The 24,761-nt window shown below is 41.0% G+C and overlaps 1 protein-coding gene across 7 annotated transcripts in view; it reads right to left on the bottom strand.

The window, feature by feature from the left end:
- The window catches only part of MAP7D2 (MAP7 domain containing 2), a 79,194-nt gene that overhangs the window by 35,641 nt on the left and 18,792 nt on the right, over window positions 1–24,761 (bottom strand). For all 7 annotated transcript variants that reach the window (XM_080576399.1, XM_080576402.1, XM_080576408.1 and 4 more), the window contains exon 2: window positions 1,245–1,322. In XM_080576399.1, coding sequence (XP_080432525.1) covers window positions 1,245–1,322 — 78 coding nt within the window. The remainder of the gene's footprint in view (window positions 1–1,244; window positions 1,323–24,761) is intronic.

The following is a 24,761-nucleotide window of genomic DNA, read 5'->3' as shown; positions in this document are numbered from 1 at the left end:
GGACAGAGAAGCAAACCATTCTGTCATCACAGACATAAATACAATTCTTGTTTCTTGATTCAGGGATACTACACCACTACCTAATAAATTTTGGCTTTCATGAGAAGGTTATTCTGTATTGCTGCAAAATACCTGCTGTCTGCATAAATATTTGTCCTTCTGGGGAACTGTGTTTTTTTTCTGAACTTCTGAAATAAACCTGCTGTAGACAAAAAGCTACTGAGGTCAAAATCCAGAGCTCCTTATTCTAGAAACGGTCTCTCTCTCTCTCTAAATATATATATATCTTTCCAGAAGGCATGTAACAGTGTCTGGTTATAAGCACCGCAACCAACACCTTTCAAACCCCCTAGGCCAGCCACTCCAGTTTTCAGATTTCCAGATTCTCCAGTTTTCAGTTTTCCTCCCATCTTCTCTTCTGCTTTTTCATCCAAGTCCTTTCCAACCTACTACTCATATCGCTTACTCAGGAGCCAGCAAAGCAGAGATAATAAAGAAGAAAGAAGAGGTAGTTTGGACTGAACATAGCTATACGAGATATATATTGCAAACCTAAATTTTACAGAACCAAAATGTTGGCAATTCCCTTTGAGAAGTAATGTCAAGTAGCCTCAAGGAACGGTGCTACTGACCTTTCTGGTTACTGCACTGAGGAAAATCAGTTTAATTATTATTTTATTTATTATTATTATTTTTTAAACTTTATATATGCACATACACATTAAAAAAAGTTTAAACAGTTCATTCTTCTCTCTCACAAAATTTCCCTGACATTCCCTTGGAGGTATTAGTACATTAAAAATGACTGACTCTTTAAAAAACAATGAATTGATAGATTTTTTCATTCCCTTGAAAGAAGATTAATCATTTTGAAACTGTCAGAAAAATATTCAGCTTTATGCCATACTGAACAGCTCCATCGTATCTTTTAATATGGCTAAAACTTAATAGACTAAAACTGAGGCTGTTTCAGCAAATCATCATACGTATTATCATAAATACTACACAAGGATTATTTAGTTTTCTTTTTTTTCTTTTACAAATCAGAAACCTAAGTTAGGATCTTGCACGTTAACTATAGAATGGAAATCAAAGAAGGCATAGACTAGTTTTAAAGAAGAAATACAAGCAATAAAGACTAGCAATAGACAGGGTTTAGAATTCAGAACAGAAAAAATGTCACGATTAATTTAAGCCTATCAGCACATATCCATAAATAATACATGCACCTCCTGCCATCTTACCAAGGTATTTCTCTCTTTCTTCTCTTCTCTCCTTTGCGAGTCTTTGTCTCTCATCAGTTTTTAGAAATCCATCAATGGCTGAAGTCAGAAAGAGAAGAAAAATGAAAGTGTTAATAAAATTAAAGCAGACAAAAGAACTCAAAAAAAACCCACCAAATTAAATCTAATGCATTTAACAACCCAAACAAAGAACATGATTTTGCACTTGGGGGGGACAACAAGTTGGGACTTGGATATATCCAGAGCAGACTCCTACCTACTGCCGAAGTCCAAGGAGGGCTCATCCGTGTAAATACCTGACTCCTCTCCTCAGAGCGGACAAGCATGTTGTTAGTGCTTGTTTAAAAGTTTGTTACTTTGTTGGGAAACACCATAAGGATGCAATTAGTATCCATTCAACCTTGTTAATAAGCTCATTTTCAAGTTTTTGGCTAAAAAAAGCGGCGGTTCAGGAAAGCAGTAAAAGCAGTACACAGCTCTCTCATAGTTTAGTGCTTTGTGGAAGTCCCAGCCTTCGTATTTATGGCTTAACACAGGCACACAACTTCCCTGCCCACAGGAAACCACGAGCACCAGCTCACTGCAACAACCAGTAATTAGTGCTGGATGAGGCAACAGAGGCAGCTGCCCTCCTACCCCCTTCTCCAGGTAGGAAACACAGTTTCCTCCTGCAGCCGGTACCTAAAAGCAGGTTACCTGTTTGGGAGGAGGTCGCCTAAGGATGTTTTGCACCGGGATCCAGACACCGCAGCTCTTTGTACAGCCTGATCCACCAAACAGCGCGATTTAACCAGGCAGACGGAGCGTGACACACGGGGTGCCTGGGAATTACCTGCCGTCCTTCGTGCCCTGCGATGAGCAGACAGCTGAACCTGTGCAGGCTCCTCCACCGTGCTGCTGAAACACCACGGGCAAGCGGAGCAGCCCCTGCTTTCTGGACGGGCTTCAGCCAGTGACTTGAGAGATCAGCTAGAGGATGGGAGCCTTGTCCAACAGCCTACAGGGCCTCCGGTGCCCTCGTCTCTCTCTCTGCTTTCAGGATCTGCTGGGGTCTTAGCAGGGCTGCAGCACAAACAGGCATGGGGTTTCACATCCTTGGTAATCATTATTTGAGCTCCCTACTGAGTTACTCTATAATGAAATCTCCTTCCCTTTTCCTCAAAGAACTGCAGTTGCTCTTTTTTTTCCAGATAAATATGACGGAAAAGTGACTTTGACTGTAGCCCTGGTTCTCTTCCCCCGAAGTCACACTCCCAGGCTCGGAGGTTGTCCTGTCCATGGGAGCAAAGCTGGTGCATAGCAAGGACCTTTCTGCCACGGGCACTCTTCTGTAGCAAGTCTGAAAACCAGACCCGGTGGTCTCTTGTGGCCAGGGAAAATGCAGATCTCAGCTGCTCTGCATTAGATTAACAGCTTGCTTTTTTCCCCCCACACAGCACCTTCCAGCTCCATCTCTGAGCCTCCTCTGCCAACACACACGCAGACAGCGACTCCCCGATGGCAGCCAGGCCCCCGGAAAATTGCGATGACAGCTGCCGGCTGGTTAATTACACCTCAAAGTTGTGGGTCAGATAAACAGCTATTTATTACCAAAGACTCATCCTACTCCCGGACTACTCCACTTGTTTGTTCACTCGGTGAACATTTATTGTCAGATCTGACAGACAGTGAGAGCAGCAAACGGCTCGGTAGAGCAGCCGTGACGGTGCCGTGCAACTACTTTGAAAGGTCCTGCAGTAAGTAGCTAAGAAGGAAATTCCTGTTGTCAGCATGGTTAAATTACAGCTCCCATCAATGGAAAGTTTTTCAGAGATCTGAAAGTCAAAACGGCTTGAAACCTGCAATGGGACTCTGTGATTCAGACTAGAGGTAGCAGAAGCTAAATCAAGACTGGAACAAGAGCCTGAGGAAGGAAGAGTGGGCTTGGGAGCAGGCAGGGACTTAAACAACGAAGGAGGCAAGCTGAGGCAGAAACTGAGGGCTTCTGAGGCAAGAACCCTAGCCGGGATGGAGAAGTGGCACTTGTGAAATGGAAACCAGGATGGCGATAAGCTCAAGGATTGTAAGAGCCCCTCGATCATGTTCACAAAACCCTGCACTGCCTTTCATCACCCTCCTGCATTTATCTATGAAACTGCCAAACATACGTCCCACTATTATCGCCAATAAAATCAGAGTGAATTTATCTCTGCGTTGACTGCTTTATGAATGCAACTGGCAGAAGTGGATCTGCAGGCTCTGGCCTTGCTCACAGCTGCCATAGCTCTCCAAAGCTGAGGTACGATGAGATGGGATGAAACTTCTGATGTTTTAGGCTGGCTTTCTCAAGACTTCAGGTGTCTTAATCCCATCCAGGTAATATTAAAAGAATATAAAGATTGTAATGCCAGATACTTAAGGAATTTGGATGTATCACAATTGAAGCAGTCTGTGTAATCCTTGTTTCTCTTCCATCCACACACGTATTACACGATTTTTCCTTTTATGTCCCTTGGCTTATGCAATGCATAGGATGAACCTCCTCAAGAGGTGAACCAAGTTCGCAGCAAAAGAATTGTGATTTATGCTTCCTGCTTCATTTCCTTCTGAAACCGGGAAGCGGTTAGAAAGAGAAAGATCTATCATCTGAAGGCTGCCTTGGAGAAGAGCACTCCAGAGGTGGCTATGTCACAGGGGAAACAAGTGCATTGGATGACTGCTCATTAAATGTGCAACATTAAAAAAAAAAACTACGTGGAGGAAAATACTGTGCAATCTAATTAAGTACAGACATCATAAATGCATATGCATGCAGCAAGGGTAGCATTAAAATTGCACAGGCATCCTCAGTACCAGCATTTCTTAACTCAAGAACTTGACTTCATGAATCAGCTTGCCTGCCAAAAAACAGAAATTTTCTTGCCTTCTGAAAGTAAATATGAAGGATGGAATAACCATTCCTTGGATAATAATTTGTACTCTGTGCACTAAGGCCAAAATTAGTGCATTTACTACACATCTTCATGCAATATACATTATAAAAGTAATGGGCGCAGCAGTAACCTGTGGTGAGAAATTTGATTAATGATGGAAATTCGAATTCTTGTTTCATAAAGCAGACTACAAGCAGCAAGCCAGCACAGACCAACTCCACCATTAAAGTAACATAACATCATTTCTATCGCATACTACGAACTACCGACAGAGGGCAGAACAAGGTTTGAATGAAAAAGAAAACCCCACAGCGAAAAAACAGCTTTCACTGTGACGTGGAAAGTGACCTCAGGTTAATATCTTGTACAGTCAGCTTTATCCTGAGCTTTCCTCGTATTTACAACCACACAAGGTTAAAAAGCTTTGCCGCAGTCAGCGCAACATTTAAGAGTCAGGACATCAACATAGAGTGGTTGTGCCTTCTGCCAACCAGAATAATAAAAACAAGGAGCCAGGAGCAGAAAATCCTCTATCAACCTTTTATTCCCTGTCTTAGGGAATAAGGAAAATGCCCAATTAACAACAATGAAGATTTTATTGGGAGGGTGAGGAGGGTGATTTCCTTACAAGTACTACTTCATTTCCCTGCCCTCCCCCAAAAAACCTTTTCCAAGGAGTCTCCACTCTCAAAGGAGCAAGTCTGACTGCTGGGCTAATTCCTTGAGATCATGCCTCATTTTTTGACTGAGGAGGGCCTGCTGCTCCTCTGGGACTTGGTTACAACAAGCACTTCCAAAGAACGTAACTTAAACCAGTTATAATGTCAGCGGTCCTGCAGCAGTGACCTATCACCTCATGCTGAAGGACTCCTTCAAAACCACGTTACTTTGAAATAAATACATACAGAACTAAAATCTGGCACGTTAATCGCTGCTTCAACCCTTTTAGATGGGCAACATAAATCTACTTTAACAGATGAAAGAGGGCCAGAACACGTGCACACGCTCTGCACCACGTACTGTTGCATGAACATCTCGGCTATTGCTGAAGACAGAAAGGAAGGTCGCTGCGTCCTGACGAGACGCAAGGCCAGCTCTGTCTCGTGCAACCCATACCCTGCTTCTGGTTGAGAAGATGAGCACTTGAGCAGGACAATCAGGTTACTGGAAGCTGAGAGTATGCTTCGTTAGGATCAAGCAGCTGCTTGGACACCTCTTCCGAAAATTGCACTTGAGTAACTGCCAGCAGGTAACGCCTCCATTCATTTTTTTTCTTACTTTGTTTTTAAACCCATGTACTCTTCTCAGCTCTGTAATATCCTATGATATTGGTTTCACAATGTGTTTATATATAGCAGATACCCAAACCTTTGATAGCAGGCATCCCAATGGAAAAGAAGAGTCAGCTGGGGCTCCAAGGCCAGCTCTACATAACCGCATCCAACACATTCAGACCTTTGGCCAGCCTACACGACCGCGTTCAATGCCTTTAGACCTTTGCCCACTCTACACAACCATGTTCAACATAGTTTAGACCTTTGCCACAGTGCGTATACCCTAAAGTGATGTTGCTGCATTGGAGAAATTCCTGGATCTGATGCAGTTCTGTCAATGGGAAAGCATTTTTCTTCCATATTGTTTACGGTGTTCAGGGAGACGACACAGATGAACGCTCATAAAACAGACATTTGCCAGCACGGAGGTGGCCTTGCATGGGATGTGGCAAGGAGGTCTGTAGAGAAGACCAGACAGACACGTCACTGCACTTACCACCCACCATTCTGCTGGCAGTCTCCCTCGTTTCAAATAATATAATCCCAGTCTATAAAATCAAGCTTTTACTCCCTGCAATCTGGTTTCTCTCCTTTGAGGCTGTTCTTTGAACTAATAAAGAATACACTCTTCCACCTGCCACTGCTTCCCTCTGGCTACTGCTGAATGAAGAAATGTTATGTTCTTCAAGTTTTCAGGGACTGACTACACTCTGAAGGGAAAAATGGTTTAAGACTGCATGTGACTGGACCTGGACGACTGTTTACATCAAAGAAAAAGTGCTCTTCTTAAACTTTAATTACAGGGTATTGCTGAGAGGCTTTCAGGTAGAGTTAACAAGCAAACAGCAGAAGGGCTTTGCAGATATGTTCAATAAAATCCAATGAATCTGCCTCTTCTTCAGTGATTGCCTTTTTAGAAGTTTTCTTTAAAAAAAGCTTGCAGCTACTTAATTTTATTGTTACGTTTGCCAGGCTAGATGTCAAATATCACTAGGAAAAAAAAAGGCACTTTCTATTATGTCTAATTAAGGTACCATGATAGGTATCTGTTGTTATAAAGATGTTAAGCAGATGAAGTCATTAAGGGCAGACTCAGCTGCCAGACATAGGGGCATTTCAGACACCCTGGGCTAATTGTCTAAGATGTGGCCTGGCAGATACCAGAGAGAGCCTGCCAGGGATCTCCCTGCAAGCTCCGGTTAAACAGCTGGGACACACTGTGTCATGAGGTGCCAGCCTTCTGCTCCTGACCTGCACCCTAAATGTTCAAGTTACTCATGTAAATCAAGAGCTCCAGCTGTATACCATATTAACATGAAAGTGTCAGTAGCAAGATATATCCTACTGGTATGCTTACTTAAGATAAAATTACCCCAAGGTGCTGGCCAAATAACCTCTTTTAAAAGATACATAAAGTAGATTCAGATTGTTTGGTGATTATGTTCAATCTTAAAAATATTTTAATTACTGTACTAGAAAGAAAAAATTGCTAGAACAGAAAAGGCAGATCTTTTCAGTTCCGCATGAGTCCACAAACACCTCATCAGCTCCCTGGAACTGCATGCCTTATTATAAACCATACGTAGCCATAACAGGGCCCCAGGCAGGCTCCAATATCACACAGACATAGCAGATGCATCTCAAGATCACTTGGAGAACTGATAAAATTAGCAAAACATTAGCAAAATGCTTTTTATTCATGAATACGCTAGATTCGTAAGTGAGCTTACCGAGCCCCTAGAGTTAAACGTTATGTCCAGAGCCTTAGCAAACAGCTCCAAGTGCCCTAACGCGAGCTTCGAGGTAGCTGTTGCTCTACTAGTCACTGACCAAAGCAGCCACAGCTCTACGGATAGCTCCAAGGCAGACCTGCAGCTGGGGGCTTGACCATGCGCTCATTCCACTTCTGCTCCCACCGAGAATTTTATCTTTTGCACAATACCAGCAGTAGCAGTATTTTTATCAAGGTATTTCTTACAAAAATGTGAGAGTTGACTAAAAACTCTGAATTTTGCAAAGTTAGATACGGAGAAGGAAAGCAGCAAAAAAAAAAAAAGGAGGCCTGAAGATTCTCATTTATTTATAAATGCTACCAAAATGTTTAATTTTTTTTTACTTAATTGCAGATGATTTTAGTTAAGCATTTGCAGTAAGGTCTAAGCAATTTCTGGAGCTGTTTTATCAAAAAAGAGGACATTATACAGTATCAGAACTGCAAGCGTGAATGATTTTTCATACTTACAGCTTAAAACAATTTAAGCAGTTTGTAATTTTGTTGTTTATTTAAAACAGAACTTTCTTTTAAAAATCTTTCTTTTTTCTTCTACTAAATGTAGAAATTTTCACTGTAAAAGATAATCAAATTCGAAGATGCACTGACTGAGATGTGGGAAAATTGGTCTCTTTAAAATTGATCCAGTCACGTTTGCTTATGATTGAGAAGGTACCATAATTAAAGTTTTCAAGAATATTAACCAAAAATAATAACGTAGCCCTTTCCCCCTTCAGTGAGCTAACTATGCATAGGGTTTAGAGTAAGAAGCGGAGCAGAAGACGGCCATAATCCCAGAAGAATTTGTGCATTCATGACTCTACCTTGATAACAGTTTCATTCCGTGCACACTCTGTGTCCAAGGAGAAGCCATCCTTTCCAAACCTGCTCCCCGAGCAACTAAATAATCTTAAAATTCTGTGCACAGTTATGCACTACTCTTTCAGCACATCTGATGAATGAAAAAAAAAAAAAGTCCTTCTGGAAAGAAAAATATGCATTCTGGAATGGATAAAAAAGGGAGAAAAACATAAATACTACTTCTAATTCACAATTAATATTTTGAAAATAAGCAATAGTAGAGTTCACTAAGGAATAATTGTTGGTGCCCGCTGGAAATAGGCTAAAACGACAAACCAACCCCCAAGCCCCTAAATTCATAAACATTAAAACTGTAGCATTTTTCCCCTCTTCTATGAAAGCTTTTTTTCTTCCACTGCATTTCTCTTGAATTAGCAATTGTCCTGGCACATATTTAGTAGTCTTGTTGCATTTGCTAACTTGCACAGACTGGTTTCACCGAGCCCAGCAGAACGACTCTGTTAGAACAGGTGGAAATACCTCGTCAGGCCCAGGGAGCATTCACATACTCCACCCAAGTCTGCAAGAGGCCCTATCACTCACGTACTGCCATAATTAATAACCTGATGAAAAAATCCAGTTACTGGAAAGAGCTTCTATAAATACCTAAATACCACTTGGCTAGTTGACTTCATCTCCCGACCTTTATAAGAAAAATCATTATCATAGGACGGTAAGCCTATGAATCATAGTTATTTTCTCAAATTATCGAAGAGAAATGCTTTAGCATTATACCCATTTGTTTATCAATCTCAGTGACTTCAGCCTGAACAGCAGCATTTAAGGAACATGCACATCAATACAAAAGAAATTCAATCTCTTTCCAGAAACTTTTTTGTTTGTTTGTTTTTTTAAAGCCAGGTATCATTCATTATTACTCACTGAAATAAACTAGAAACAAAAGCTTTGCATTTGCAGTGTAGTTTAATACACTGCTACTCCTCATTAAAAGTTGGTTTCTGGACGCGTGGTACACATTTATATATTAACAACTGCAGGTGTTATGTACTTATTATTATGCATTAGACAACCTGAGCCAAGTGAAAACCAGCATTGCACCGAGACACGCTGATATTTTAAGCATCAGCAAACAAGATAGAAAGGGTACGCACTAATTTCCCCCACCTCCAGTTAGCACGTAACCCCCAAGCACACATTAAAAAACACTTCCTATTCAAGTTAATTGGCTTTCCTGGTGTGTAGCACTGAGCGTTGAGCTCACACTTTAGCAGTTTTACAGTTTTCATCGCTGTGTTGTGCTCTCGAATGATAGCTAAGGTGCATGAAGACAGCACAAGCGAAGGGAGAGCACAGACCTGCTCTTCTAGGTCCAGATACCAAGGGCTTTAGCGGCGTCCTTCCAGCCAGCGCAGTCTTGCGTAGCCCCCGCGTGGACAAGGAGCTGATCTGCAGCTGGAGCTCCATCCCTGCTGGTTCAGTGCGTTGTTTTTTTTTTTTTTTTTTTTTTCCTTTGCTGACGATGACAACATTTAGTCAAACCTTCACAGCAACTTCCAACGCTGTAATTTAAAACCAAGGGGTGCAGGAGCCAGTGTTTGCAAAGATGGTTATTTGGAGAAAACTGCTAGCTTTTCCCACACGAGCATCTGGAAAAGTTACTGCATCCTGCTTCACAGCAAAGAGAAAAGGTGAGATGATTTTCCCACCATGGCAACAGCCTGAAGCGTGGGTCAAGCTGCAGGGGCAAAACAGACTCCCGTAGCCCTCTGCAGCACAGCAAATGCTTGCAGCTGGGACGACTGAGAGGGATTAAAAAAAGAAGTCCTATAATCTAACTCCTGATTAACCTCTACGTCAAGGTACCCATACAGAAGCTTGACACAGCAAAACTAGTTTACTCCTAAACCAACCAAGCCAGAGGGCGTCCTTCTGGAGCCTTGAGTAAAAATGACAACACAGATTTGTTTTCTCATTAACCATCATTAAAAAAAAAATAGTCACTGATGAAATGATAAAATAATGTTTTGATCTATGGACAAAGGACAGTAATCACCCAGGGAAGATAGAGGGGAAGACAGAGGCTTGGTGAATGAGTATGTAAGACGTGGTATTTTGTGCAACGTAACACTGACCTTAAACAATCCACTCCACACGTATGTATTGGGATAACTCTAAAATCCTTTAACTAACATTTTTTCATTTCAAGTCTAATTTTCTTGAGATTGCAACTATGGTTTGGGATTTTATGAGTTTTAGAAAAAGTATATTTACAGAATCAAGAATATATATTTAACTTCCAACAACACTTACAAAAAGGCTGTTATCAGCATGTCTTTCATTCCCGAGATACTTTTTTTTTTTTGCTAGACAATACAGTTCACTTTTTAACATTACCTTCGTTTTTCACAATACCCTGTCCTTCATCATTAAGTCAGTGATGACTGAAGATTTGGAGAAGACTTCAGAGTGTTCCTCTTCTGTTCTTTGTGGTGAGCAAAATGAATATGAAGCATTTCACAGAAGAACCTGTTCGCCATTTTCCATTTATGCATCATCCCATAAAAAAACTACATAAAGTGCTGATGACTTACTAACATGGCATGCTCCCGTCAATGACTAATCTACATGATTTCCACTTTCCTATGCCCCAGGCTGATGCAACACTGAAACTGCACGTTATTCTGCACAGAAGAAACTAATGTTTCCCAACGGAGAAAATATATTTTCCCCGTGATTTGGCAAAAGCTTCAAAAAAGAAGCAAAGCTGATTAATCCACAGTGGATATTATCAAGTGAACTTTATCCTCTGTGGACTTGACTATGATTAGGAGCAGGAATTAAAGCGTTGCTTTTACTGGGCTTCACACTAACAATAATTCCCACGGATTTATTTAAGGGAAAGGAAGAGCATCCACTGACATACCACAACCAAAACAATGCATTCTAGGAACAAGCACAGCCAATACTCACAAGGAAGAAAAGTTTATACGATTTGACATCTTTCTTTACCCTTTTCTCTTGCATTCTAGTAGGTGTATTAGGCCAATGTACTTCACCACAGGAGACGTTTAATCTCACCCATGGTGCCTAAATCCTGCTCCATTTTTATGGAAAGACAATGTTTCCATTTTGCAAAAACAGCCAAAAAGCATTAGATCTATTCTATTATTATTTAGATGAATATTTTTCAAGGACAAGAGACAGTACATAGACAGAGTCACTAACACAAATAAAGGTGAAAAAATTACACGAACCTATTTTCTTAAATATTAATTTCATTGGAATTTTTGCACTTGAAATAGTGTTAAAAATATTAAGACTACCTTGTTACCACTCCAAAAGATAAATCTTCCTTTAATCTGTTATTTCTCAGAGGATTGTTCACTGAGTTTCCGCTGTAAATCTTCTTATCTGTTTACGTAAATTCAGAACACTAGTCACATTATACATGAGCTCTTAACCTGCAGAATAAGTAAGATATTTTACCACAACAAAACTTTCCTACACAAGAGAGATGAGCGGATTGTGCTTCCACAGAGTTTTCAAGTCTTAAAAAGAGGAAGTTTTATTTCAGGGTAAGAATTTGGAACATTCAACAGGATTTAAAAAGCTGTGAAACACTAAAGGATTAAACAGGAATGAAAGCTATCTGCAGAAAGTGACTTAACAAAAAGTGATTAAATTATGTGCAAAGATGAACACACATACACTGAATCCAGAATTCATTGCTGGCATTTCATTCAAATGCCATTCTTTATTATTTCTGTATGAATACTGATGACAGGACAGAGGATTGGACAGACAGATGGGTGACAACCGAAATCTTGAAACTGGAGCCAGACACTTAAAATCTAAATCAAAGTCCTTATTCCTTTGCATGCCCTGAGAAACAGAGCACATTCAGCGAACGAGGACACTATGCCACTGAGGGTCTTCTGCCTCCAAGGTCCCAGCTACTCACACAGGATAACCTTGGAAGAAAAGAACACCCATGACAACTTAAGAAAATCTATCATAAGTTATGCAAGTTGCTAAAAACAATAAACACAGAAACCTTTATGTTCTTTTTATGTAACAAAATTTCAGAAGAATATCGGTACCTCTTCTGCACATTATTTTCTTAGTAATATATAGAATAAAGGTGGTGGAAAAAAAAAAGAGAGGACTTCCATTAGCCAAAAAGAGCTGTGAAATATAACAATTTAAATATTCCAGGAAAACAACTGCCTGACATTACTCTGTACTGATTTTCAGAGCACCTACCTATTTGCCTGCCACATTGAAACTGGCAGGTTTAAAGGAAGGCAGGGGGCAACGTATGAAATGAGCACTTTGAAAGAAGTTTAATCCAGTATCAAGCTATTAAATTGCCAACACAAACTGACCAACAATGATGGAAGAACTTCCACTGGGAATTTTTTTGCTTATTTATAAAATGCAGAATGAGAAACTGTTAGTGCTTGCACTTGATCAAAACAGCACTGTCTGCTAAAAACTGGATGATAACAGATGAGCTTAAATGTTTTGTGCCAAACAAAATAAGCTCTAAAAGGAATATACTTGTGCAAGTAAACAGTGGCATAAATGTACTAAGACTGAAAAGTGATTGGTGAATTCACACTCATTTTTTTCCTGTGGGAGATGCCACACTAAATACATGGTAATCGTGCAGTCGTATTTCTTTTTTTTTTTCTTTTTGTATACAGATTAGCCTAGTAGCACATGGTACGGATGTGTTTTGAAATAAAACAAAGCTCTTCAATAAAGATAAATGCATGGTGAATAGGAGAAATTAAAGGTCACGTATGCTTGGCAAGTGATACTTTGTTCTAATTGATTTTGGAAAAACTTGAATGGTGAGTTAGCAATTAGAGGATTTACTTACAGTACAATGTAATTGTACATTTTGGAAGACAAACACTAGTTAGCTCAATTTATTAGATTTTTCTCTGTAAGTCTATGATGAGTCTCTATGTGGATTAAGAGGTATTTTCTATTTAAGATTTCCTTTGCAATTTTCCCTGGTTCATTGTTCCTCCCTCTCCCTTCTCTTCTGTGTCATCACAATTTTGGTTTTACTAAAAAAATTTCTTGGCAGGAAATTCAACCTGGCTGACCCTGCAAATAAAACAAACATAGCTTTATCTGGCACCACAGTGTAGGTGTTTGAAGTCAAAAGCTCAGAATCCACTTTGCACCAAGAAGATCGCAAAATAATCCTGTTTTAAGGATTAAAACAGCTGCTGTGTCATCATCTTCCCCCACCTCAATCTCAACACTAAGTCTCAAACTAAGTTTCTTTCCTACTCGATTATTTTCCTTTTTATGCCACCAAACCAGTAGGACACAAAAGTCAAGTTTTATGGAGTCCTTCAGTTATTATGACACTTGTACCAATAAAACTTCCTCTCCAGTCATTCTGTAACTTAATATCTATTTACATTTCATTCCTTATCTACGTTAATATCTCTCTGAGGTTTCTACTGAGACAACCAGACTGTCCACCTTGCACAGGCTACGAAGAGCTCACATTACAGCTACCGAGCAGAGACAGATACACAACTTTTCCCGTTCCAACATTGTCAGCTATGTCGATACAGAATTCCTACACAGGATCCTACAAAATTGAACAAGTTTCCACAAAAAAAATCATCCTCTCAGCAATACTGCAGGCACAAACTGTCAGTCCAGCAGCCTGACAAGCACAACTGCACAGCACAATTATAGAAATACCACAAAATTATCAGTGGATTTTTTCTTCTTCGAGCAGGCAATCAATTTCTATACATTCATAGATTCAAATCAGGACGTCTTTTCATCACCTTTCTTTTGGTTTGCTATAAAGTTATTTAGGATCAACCATATATACAAAAACATGTCCTACTGCTGGGGAAAAAAATGCTATGTTCTACCTCTATACCCCAAAGTGACTGGGGTGTGTGTGTATATATATATATATATATATATGGGTATAACAGAAGGTGATATGATATATGGGTATATCATATGATCATATGCGTGTATCATATGATATACGGGTATAACAGATGGTGAGTTTCATAGAGTTGTTTGAAATAATCTTGCATGAATTATGCAATATCAACCAAACTACAAACGATAAAGAATTGCTAGAAATATTATGTATTACTTGGAACCCTTAATTAAAAATTTGCCCTGTTTACAAACTGCACAGACACAGAGCAACAGAAAGAGCAACAGAAAGGGCTAATCCAAAGGAGGCAAAACCTAAAACACACTATTTAATGACCTCAGTAGTCTCCACAGCAGCCAAGGTCCAAGCACTTATCTGTGTAGTAAAAGATCTACTGGACAGCATGAGAAGCTTTGGGCAAACACTGAAATTACCCTGTATCCACCTGCTCCTTCTGTTTCACCAGTGAACTCATTTATTGAGAGGGTTTACACAGGACACTGCCCCCTTAAAAGACATCTCTGGTATAGCAAAGGGACTAATGCCATACTGGTAGGTTTTTTGTTTATTTGGGTTTTTGATTAATTGGTTTTTGGTACGTTTTAAGTTGAAATATTGAGTAAGTGTAAGCTGTAACTGCTCATCAGCCCTCCACAACTCACCCTGTATTCCTCGCCATCAGCAAAGCCACCCGGAGCTGCTGGTTGCCCTGAGCAGCCTGGAAGACATTACTAATTTGTTTCATGTGGAAGAACCACCAAAGTGCTCAACCCTGTGTGGCTGGCTATCTGCAGCCCAGGGGCTGCTGCAGCTGCATATGGACAGCACTACTCGTGCACAGTAACCATGTCATTTAAAGGGAGGTTTATAAAGTGTTAAGAGCATTTGACAATAAAAAAATAGTGTGTTCAAAACTGGCAGTGGCAACTCTTCTGTTTTAGTCCTAAAAAAATGCACATGCCTCACTACCCAAGCCTATGATCATGCTAGGCCAAATACTTTATACATAAAAGATGCTCACAATAAATGATTCATTTAATGTACAGAAACAACTGCTGGTGCACAGACAACCAGAAGCCACCAAACCACCCACGCGCTAACTGCACAGAGGGCCGTCAGCTGCTCAGAGACAGGGAGGAAAAGATGCTCTGGTCCATAACCCTCTCCTGGAGAAGCCAGCAGTCACCTCCTGCCCAACGAGTGAAGTCAGAAGGAGTTAAAAGAAGACTTAGTTAGAAGTTAAATAAGGCTTCGGGGAAAAGAAGAAGGTTGATACCTACACCAAAGCAATGTTTGTTCCCCCGACCTCGTATTAACCTTTCTTCTTCTTCCTAATTGTAGGATATACTGCTAATGAACCTGTCCTCAGACCAATGGCTACAGTGACAACTAGAGTCACTAGGTTTTGAGTGCTGAAATGGAAGCATTTTTGTTTTGAGACCTTAAAAAAGTCTTAGAAGGAAGGGCATCTGAAAAGCACACTTGCTGAAGGGGAGACTCCTACTGCCTGTAAGCCATAGGTAAGTTCAACAAGGTCAGGGCTATTTGCATATTAAATCCTGTGACTCCAAAGGACCAAGGTGAAGAGTTTACTAAAGCCCCCTTGAAGAAGATCCACATAATTTAAAATAAATAAGGAGATAAATAAGAACCCATACATACATATAGCACAACTGCAACGAGTTCTGAAATTGATAAAAAGTAGACCCAGGAGGAAAACTCTCAAATTTCAGCTTGAAAAAAGGAAGTTTTCAAGATGAAAACAAGTAACTAATTTGCCTGCTGTGCCAACAGCTTTTGATTATTAATACTATCTATATCTAGACAGATAGAAGACAGTATCTTGCATGGTGCAGCTGCGATCAACAGCACGAAAGTAAAATCATTCTTTTAAACTGCACTACCACAGCTAATTCCAGAAGTTATTTTCAGAAAATATTCTGTAGGGCTTTTTGGAAATAGAGCAAAGTGAACTATTGAACACTATTTGAAGAGATATCTCCCCCCCTTCAGAAATATTAAAAATATAGGTAAATAGGTCATTCAATTTCACTCTCAAAATGACTCTGACAAAGACATCTGCCAGCTAACGTAAGAAACTGAGTTTCCTTCCTCTCACTGGAAGAAGATCCAGACTTTTTCTAAGCACTTTCCATCTTTTAAGGGTATAGTAAAAATTAATAGGTCTACTACTGTAGTTTATGCAAAGCTAACTTCTACAGGAAGATCAGTGCACAGAGCTCTGTTAGTACTGTCTTTTTAAACAAAAATACACAACACTTTACACAGTGAATACATCGTTATTTCAAGATTACATTTCTTGCTGGCAAAGAGATCAGTTGGAAGTGTTTATTATATGAACAAACAAAGATTGGATTAGTCCTTACATTTTTGCATGTGTGTTTTGTTTAGACCATGTTAAACTGATTTACAGGATTAAAAATGTGCAGTAAGATTTAGGAAAAAAATATATTTCTGTGAATAGATATATGCCCCGTCATAAATATATATGGGAGAATGGGGGAGGACAGGAAATGAAAACAAGATGTAAAAATGTATCCCAGTTTTCACAAGCACAGTGATAAACAGTAGCACCTTTCAAAACAATGAAGATTGTACTGCAGGCTTATTTATCTTTTCTGTCCTTAACACCATGCCCAAGCCATGATGCTCACCAGTTTACAAGGTTATCTCAAAGATCAGCAAGAAAACTGCTGCTACAGCTTCCATATGCAGGGCAGACCAGGAATGATCACACCAAAACCCGTTTCCCTAACACAGCAGTGCCCTGGCAGTTTTCACCTCAGGATCAGGATCTCTGCCCAGAGGCAGCACGCGCTGTGTTACAGCCAAGTGAACAGCTCTGTGGTGTGAAGGACAATACACAAGTTATGCTTCACTGGTGACAGATGTTACACAATGTTGACTCTTACATTTTATTTACCAAAGAAAACAAGCTGTATTTATACATACCTGGGAAATATGGGTGTATAGATAACGCTGCCAAGGTGACACGTGATGACAGTGCGATTGGGATAATTACCTGTTCCTACCTTAGCAGACTACTGCTACAGAGAGGATCAGTACCTCAGGCCCTGTTTCTCCTGATCTCATGCAGTTTTCCTCACACATTTTATTTAAAGAGAACAAACGGTTATAGGAATCTCTCCCTTCCCTGCTTCTTTTCTGGAATAATTCAGCTTCCACTTAAAATGAAGTCTTGCTGTTGGGCCCTGCCCGGGCGTGCATGCCCTTCTTTGGCCCGCCCTACAGGTCCACACCTGCCTTCCCTCTTCTTGGACTCGATCCACATGAACTCTTTTTCTCTTCCCTCAGAACCTCACAACTGAAAATAAAACCATTTTGGTCACATCCCACGCGCCTTGCCACCACAGCCCCAAGGCTTCCAGCGCAAACACCCTGTGCCCCACTGCTGTGCCCACTTCCCCAGCGTAATCAGCCAGAGGAGGCTCCTGAGGTGCCACAAGGCTCTCTGGCAGGACACACGTGCAAGTTTTACTTATGCAACCACGTTATGTCTCACCCCCAAAAATTTCTCTGGGCTGAACACACAGATAGGCAGCACCGCAACATGGAGGGATGAGCTCAAGTGAGAGGCGAGCCTCGGCTGCCTCATGACATAGAATCATAGAATCATAGAATATCCTGAGTTGGAAGGGACCCTTAAGGATCATCAAGTCCAACTCTTGATACCGCACAGGTCTACCCAAAAGTTCAGACCATGTGACTAAGTGCACAGTCCAATCTCTTCTTAAATTCAGACAGGCTCGGTGCAGTGACCACTTCCCTGGGGAGCCTGTTCCAGTGTGCAACCACCCTCTCTGTGAAGAACCCCCTCCTGATGTCGAGCCTAAATTTCCCCTGCCTCAGCTTAACCCCGTTCCCGCGGGTCCTGTCACTGGTGTTAATGGAGAAAAGGTCTCCTGCCTCTCGACACCCCCTTACGAGGAAGTTGTAGACTGTGATGAGGTCTCCCCTCAGCCTCCTCTTCTCCAGGCTGAACAGGCCCAGTGACCTCAGCCGTTCCTCGTACGTCTTCCCCTCCAGGCCTTTCACCATCTTCGTAGCCCTCCTCTGTACACTCTCCAACAGTTTCATGTCCTTTTTATACTGAGGTGCCCAGAACTGCACACAGTACTCGAGGTGAGGCCGCACCAGCGCAGAGTAGAGCGGGACAATCACCTCCCTTGACCTACTAGCGATGCCGTGCTTGATGCACCCCAGGACACGGTTGGCCCTCCTGGCCGCCAGGGCACACTGCTGGCTCATATTCAACTTGCTGTCTACCACGACCCCCAGATCCCTCTCTTCTAGGCTGCTCTCTAGCGTCTCATCGCCCAGTCTGTACGTGCAGCCAGGGTTTCCCCATCCCAGGTGCAGGACCCGGCACTTGCTCTTATTGAACTTCATGCGGTTGGTGATCGCCCAGCTCTCCAACCTATCCAGATCCCTCTGCAAGGCCTTTCCACCCTCATTCGAGTCCACAACTCCTCCAAGTTTGGTGTCATCAGCAAACTTGCTCAAAATACCTTCTATTCCTACATCCAGATCGTTTATAAAAATATTGAAAAGTACCAGCCCTAAAATGGAGCCTTGAGGGACCCCACTGGTGACCGCCCGCCAGCCTGACGCAGCCCCATTTACCATAACCCTTTGGGCCCTGCCCGTTAGCCAATTGCTCACCCATCGTATGATGTTTTTATTTAGCTGTATGGTGGACATTTTGTCCAGTAGGATCCTATGGGAAACCGTGTCAAAAGCCTTGCTGAAGTCCAAAAAAATCACATCAGCTGGTTTCCCTTGGTCCATCATACGGGTGATCTTATCATAAAAGGAAATCAGGTTAGTTAGGCAGGACCTGCCCTTCACAAACCCATGCTGGCTGGGACCAATGACTGCTTTGTCCCCCAGGTGAGCCTCAATAAGTTCGAGAACCATCTTCTCCATGATTTTACCAGGCACTGACGTGAGACTGACAGGCCTGTAACATGACATGGTGGCACAGGGCCTGCAGCATGCCAGGCACAAACACCCGGCCTAACCCAGCGAGCCAAATTAGCTGAGGCGAGGCTGTGAATTACAGGGAGCCCAGACTGCTCACATTTTAATTTTTCAATCATTACGGTAGGACAGACTTAAAACCACAGTAAAGAAGAGCATTTGTTTCCTTGCCATAGCTAACTGATATTTTTCTTTTCATGAACTATTTAGAAGAGTTGCAAGATTATAAGGCAGCACTTACTGCAGTACACCTTAAAGTTCCTCTCACTTCCAGTAGTAGTAAAAAAGAGAATCAATGCAAATCAAATGGATTACTAAAATAGAAATATTTCAAAGTTGACATCATCTTTTATAGAACTTTACCTAGGGGCTCTCTGACAAAAAAAAAATATGCTTTGTATTCAATTTACTGTCAAAACTGGTATACTCCTATTTTTTAAGGAATTTTGTCCAAAAATATCTAAAATATTTGATGAAAAACGACGCGCTAGTTCTTAATCAGTATCAAGATGCCAATATACCGCTTTCAGAACAACTTTAATAATATGATAGTAATAGCACAAATTTAATTAGAGATGGAATATAAAACCTCAAGTGACCTGTTCCTCTTACAATGAGTTGAAAAATTGTTCAACTTGCCCCTTTCTTTCCTCTGAATTATCTGAATAGTTTTTTGGCATATATAAATATCCTTGCAAGTGACCTGACCCAAACTATAACAACGTCAGCAGGGTTTTTATCTGGAAGGATTCAAGGATCCAAGTGCAAGATTCAGTGCGTCCATACTGATACGTCTGATATACACAATGACGAGGCATGGGGCATTCCTTTTGTTATGACTAAAGTTAGCTTAACTTGTGCTAATACTCAGAAAGCTCAATTCCCGGTGTGTTTTTTTGTAAGAGATGGGAAGGTGCAGAGACAGATCTGGTTTAAAAGAACTGTAACGTCATTTAGAGTTGGATCCTCCCAAGTTTGCTCGCCCCCGCCACTGACAGAAGGATTCTCAGCTTATTTTTAGCTATACAATCAGCATTACCAATATCTTTTTATGATACATTCAGTGTATTTTTTGTAACAGAAAAATCACTGACAAAAATTCCTAGTGTAAACAGTAAGTATGGCAGATTCAGAAATAGTCAAGCAAGAACAAACCATTAAGTCTGTAACAAAAAAAACACTGAAAAATCTCATCCTTAGCTAAAATTTTGGCCCAGCAGCCTCAGAACCCCCGTAAGGAACATTTCTTCCATTTTCCCCCACACACATACCTGTCTGCAAAAACATTTTTTTCCATAGAGCTACCATTTCTGAATCCTCAGACAAATCTCTCTGCTTTAAAGTTTTAAAGACTTACTTGCCACATTTTAAATAACAGCATCTCATCACACTACACAGATAAAGCAATCACAATTTCTGTTTGATACACCACTTTTCAAAATAAGTCTTGGGGTACCACAGCCACTTCAATGCGATGCTCAGAAACTGAGGGCGAAGGTCTGAGTGCAAAAGCTCTGTATAGATGTAAAAAATTTCCAAGTGATAAATAGGAAAGGGTGAGGGTGATGGCTCAGAGCCTTCAAGGGCAGGCTGTGGGCGCTGCAGGCTTTTCTTGTCAGCTGTGGGAATTCAGTGAGCAGAACAATTTTGGAAGCTTGTTACTGGTTCAGTGAGCAAAGGAAGCTAACGAACACTTAGCAGAGCACCACGTTACCAGCCAATTAAAAGCTGTACATTATTGCACCACCTCACTGAAAGCAATAGGCAGGAACATCATCAACTTTGCAGATCTGCTCCCTCTTTATAAAAAAGACCCGACAAAGAAAAAAAAATACACAGGAGTCTATACAGTCATTCTTCCCGCAGCTATCATTTCAGCACAAACGGAGGCATGTCCCTGAGCAGCTGTACTCGAAACATAAACTGTTTTTATTTGGTGAATACTGTGATTACCTTAATATAACTTATTTGGGGTGAGTCTGTACACAATTCTTTAAAAAGAAAATTGCCTCTTTGCTAAGTAATGTTTTCATACCACTAAGTAGCCAATTTCCACACAACCTCTGTTTTGCAGAGAGTAGTACTATGCTCTCATCTATTATACGTAATTATAGCAGAGAAGATCACTTGGATACTAGCCCTTCTATACTATAACAGCTCTGAATTCAGTGATAAAAATAGCTGCCTAAAATACTCAGGGCATTATTTTCCCATGGTAATGAGCCAATTAAAGCTAAGCACATTTAAATATTAATAATCAACACAGCTATATATCCAGTTAGCATCATAGCTGGGTGAGTAGCACTTGCATTGCGATCATTTCTTGAGAATCCAAGCAGGGGGAGATGAACTGGGCCAGCTTACAACAGCTGAACGAGATTATATTTTTGATAACTGCCTTCTGGTGCTGCAGAATCTAATTTCCATACAGAAAAAAAAAGTTTTTTTGGCAAATGGAAAATATCTCTGTAATTTTCTACATATGCCTCAGTCAATGGACGTGTGGATCACACCTACTATTTCATGAGCTGTGGAGTATTGATTTAGGCAAGAGAAGCTTGCCTTGTTCTTCCACCCACAATCAAACAAAAAACATGAAATCTCCTCCAATTCTTCCATTATTCATTACATCAGAAATAAGCAGCTTGACATAAATAAATTCCTTAACAGCTTGAATGCCTTATTTGTAAATGGCAAACAAAGCTCTGTCTCAGTATAACAGCTTTTCCTGGGGAGTCAATTTATTTTAAAAATAAATTCAGACATTATCATACCAAGACATAATTACGGGATTTCATATGTCTGAAGTATCAAAGCTGTGCAATTAGACTTCTATAGCTAAAAATCAGTAAATTAACAGTTACATTGCAGGCCCTATCAGATTTGCTTCTAGGAGTGGAGGAATCCATATACTGCATCGCTGTATACCTTGATCCTGCTATGGATACATACACTTACATTCCTCGTACCAATAGCTTATACCAATGGCTCTGTCCACATGCAGAAATCCATCAGTGGCCACCAGCACAGCTGTGTCTCAGAGAAGATAGGCTTTCTGAGGCAGCATGGCTACAAATACCTCTACATTGCTGCAACAATGCTCTCATTAAGATTGCCCTCGTGAAAAGTAGTTAGATGAATTCACCAATTGATCTAGTGTTTCAGTATTATGCGCACACACTACTGGCACCACAGAAATGAAGAACAGAACGAGGCATTGCAGCCTCTAAGGACAAAGTCCGCGTATATCAAAAAAGACCTATGACTGAGTGCTTTGGTGCCAAGGTGATGGATGTTCTATAGAGACCTGATGGAGATTACTCACCCAGCAAGTCTCTCATGCACTCAAGTGGGGTATTTGAAAACAATTTTTTTTTCTTAATTACTTTTTAAGGCTTATCAAGGAAATTTTCATCCTACTCACTATACCAAAATAGCTAGAAGTAACACCAGAGGATGCCTAACCAAAACATCTCAAACCTCCAGGCAGCAGATTACATTTGGGGATTTCTATTCCAACATGCGCACGAGCACAGCACATCTCTCACCTTTTCCACCTACGCAGCACATGAGACCATGCACTGACTTGCAAGGGTATAGGGAGTGGGGGGACCACTCTATGTAGTGGGAAAACGGGGATACCAGGGGAATGCTTTGAAGGCAGGACACCCAGCTCCACCACAGCTTGGCACCATCGCCTCTCCCACGCCACGACTGGTGAATAAAACGTGGGGAGTCTGGCAGAGCGCAGCTCGAGCAGGCAGCTATGTCTGGCAGGTGGGAGGGAGGTGACAGCACAGCTCTTTAAAGCTAGTGGCAGGTGCTGACCTGCCTGAACAAGGGAATTTCACACTTAAGCTGCACAACCTGATGGGTCTGAGTTTGGATTTTGACTAGCACTTGAATTTGTTCTAAAATACAGTATTATGTCTGAGTATGACAACTAGCTTCTTTCAAAGTATTCTGACTGTAGCTATCTAAATATACACTTGCTTACAAAGGTCATTAGGTAAATCAAAATCAAGGGCTTGCATGACACTACAAGGCAAGGAAGAAGGGCTTTCATTTGAGATCCACTTTATTTTACATGCTTATCTTTTTCGTAAAGATAATCCAAGCGATGTTTGAGGACACGGGGGGAGCATGATAATACAACATACAGAAGCATCCTCTGACATCCGCACACACAAAATCAGACAAAGCTAAATATTTTGACATAGGGAACCTAGAGAAGAAAGAGCATCACTTTGATAGTCTCCAGAGGCAAAAAAAGCTTTTAAAAAGGAAAACAGACGCAAATAGTCTGTGTGGGCAGACTGAGTTAAGGCATTATGAAGGTTTAACTACAGGCTCTTAAAATTTTTGTTTTTATTCTCTGCAATCGCTCAAGCCCTAGTTCAGAATATTTTACAAAGCAAGTCAACCTTTCAGAGTAGTACAGTGAAAATTCCCTTAACGTGCACATCTCAGAGCCCTAAAGGGCTTCAGAGAACTGTGACCCTTCTTAAGGGTGAAAACTTCACTTCTTTTACATGGCTGTACTCTTAAATGTGTTGTTAACAGTGATTCTTTGGCAGCTTTAACAAAAAAAGTTCAAGAAATAGTCTGCAGCACCATAAAAGAAGCCTGATTTAACCGAGGAGAAAGCACACAGCTCCAGACTAGGATCAGCCCAAAGAGGCGTAATAGCCAAGCTCAGGAAACCAGGGCTGGGCAGGCGGCTTTCTCAGGGCTGCAAAGCAAGACAAATGGGATACACCACACGGAGGGTGCGAAAGGCGGCCGTCTGAGACGTGGCAAAGCAGGGAAGGGATCCCCCTTGCTCCTCATCTTGCCTGAGCAGACATTCCCAAACCAAGCAAGGACCACCACCAGGGACGCTAGCACTTCAGGCTATGTTTTCCAGTCCCATCCGATGGACAGACCTGTTAGAAGGTAACTTCTGTACATCACAGGGATATTGGAAGGAAAAACAGGAGCTTGGTCTAACCTATGTAAGCATGAGATTTCACTAAGAAATCACTTCGTGAAACACAGAATTTAAAAAAGGGCAATACATTTGCAACACAGTGTGCTCCTGGTTTAAACTTGAAACCAACAGAGCCAAGCCTGGACACTGTAGGTGTATATTGTTCTCCTTTGCAGAGACCAGTTCTGGACAACTGGGTCATATTACAACAGCATAGAGAGGAGATAAAGATGTGGATATTTTCGAAAAAGATGGAAAACAAGCAAATGCAATACTGCTATTGCATTCCTGAAGGTGATACCTTACAATCTTAAAGATAAAAAAAAAATCATATTACGACATGCACGTGAGTTTACTTACAGCAAACATGGGTAAGATCCGCAATGGAAAACTAAAGTACTTGACGGTGTTAAATTTTCAATCTACTTACCTTGGAACTTGGTAAGAAGTGGACCATTTACAATAAAACCCACGATATTTGAACCCCATCAGAAACACTGTTTGCCTTCTTTGATTTATAAAGGCAACATAGTAAGAATAAATGGCCTTCCAAAATGAAGGCAGAAGACAAGAACTCTGAATTTTCTTTGGGAGCAGACTGTTGCTGTGTTCATAACACACAACAAGGCCCATTGGTGAACTAGGGGACAAATGTCATGCTTATCTGCTCAGGAGCATCAGACAATGTTATGTTTCAGAAACAGCATTACCGTAGGTGCTTTGAGATAAGGCTATTAATAGGAACAATAGTGACATCTTCAAAATCAAACAGTTTCCTAGCTTCCGAGTACTTCCTAACTTCATATCCTTATCTT

This window comes from Anser brachyrhynchus (genome assembly GCF_964034855.1).
Source record: "Anser brachyrhynchus genome assembly, chromosome: 1".
NCBI classification, from domain to species: domain Eukaryota; kingdom Metazoa; phylum Chordata; class Aves; order Anseriformes; family Anatidae; genus Anser; species Anser brachyrhynchus.
Note: the sequence above shows the minus strand (reverse complement) of the source record. Positions and strands in the feature narration are given on the sequence as shown.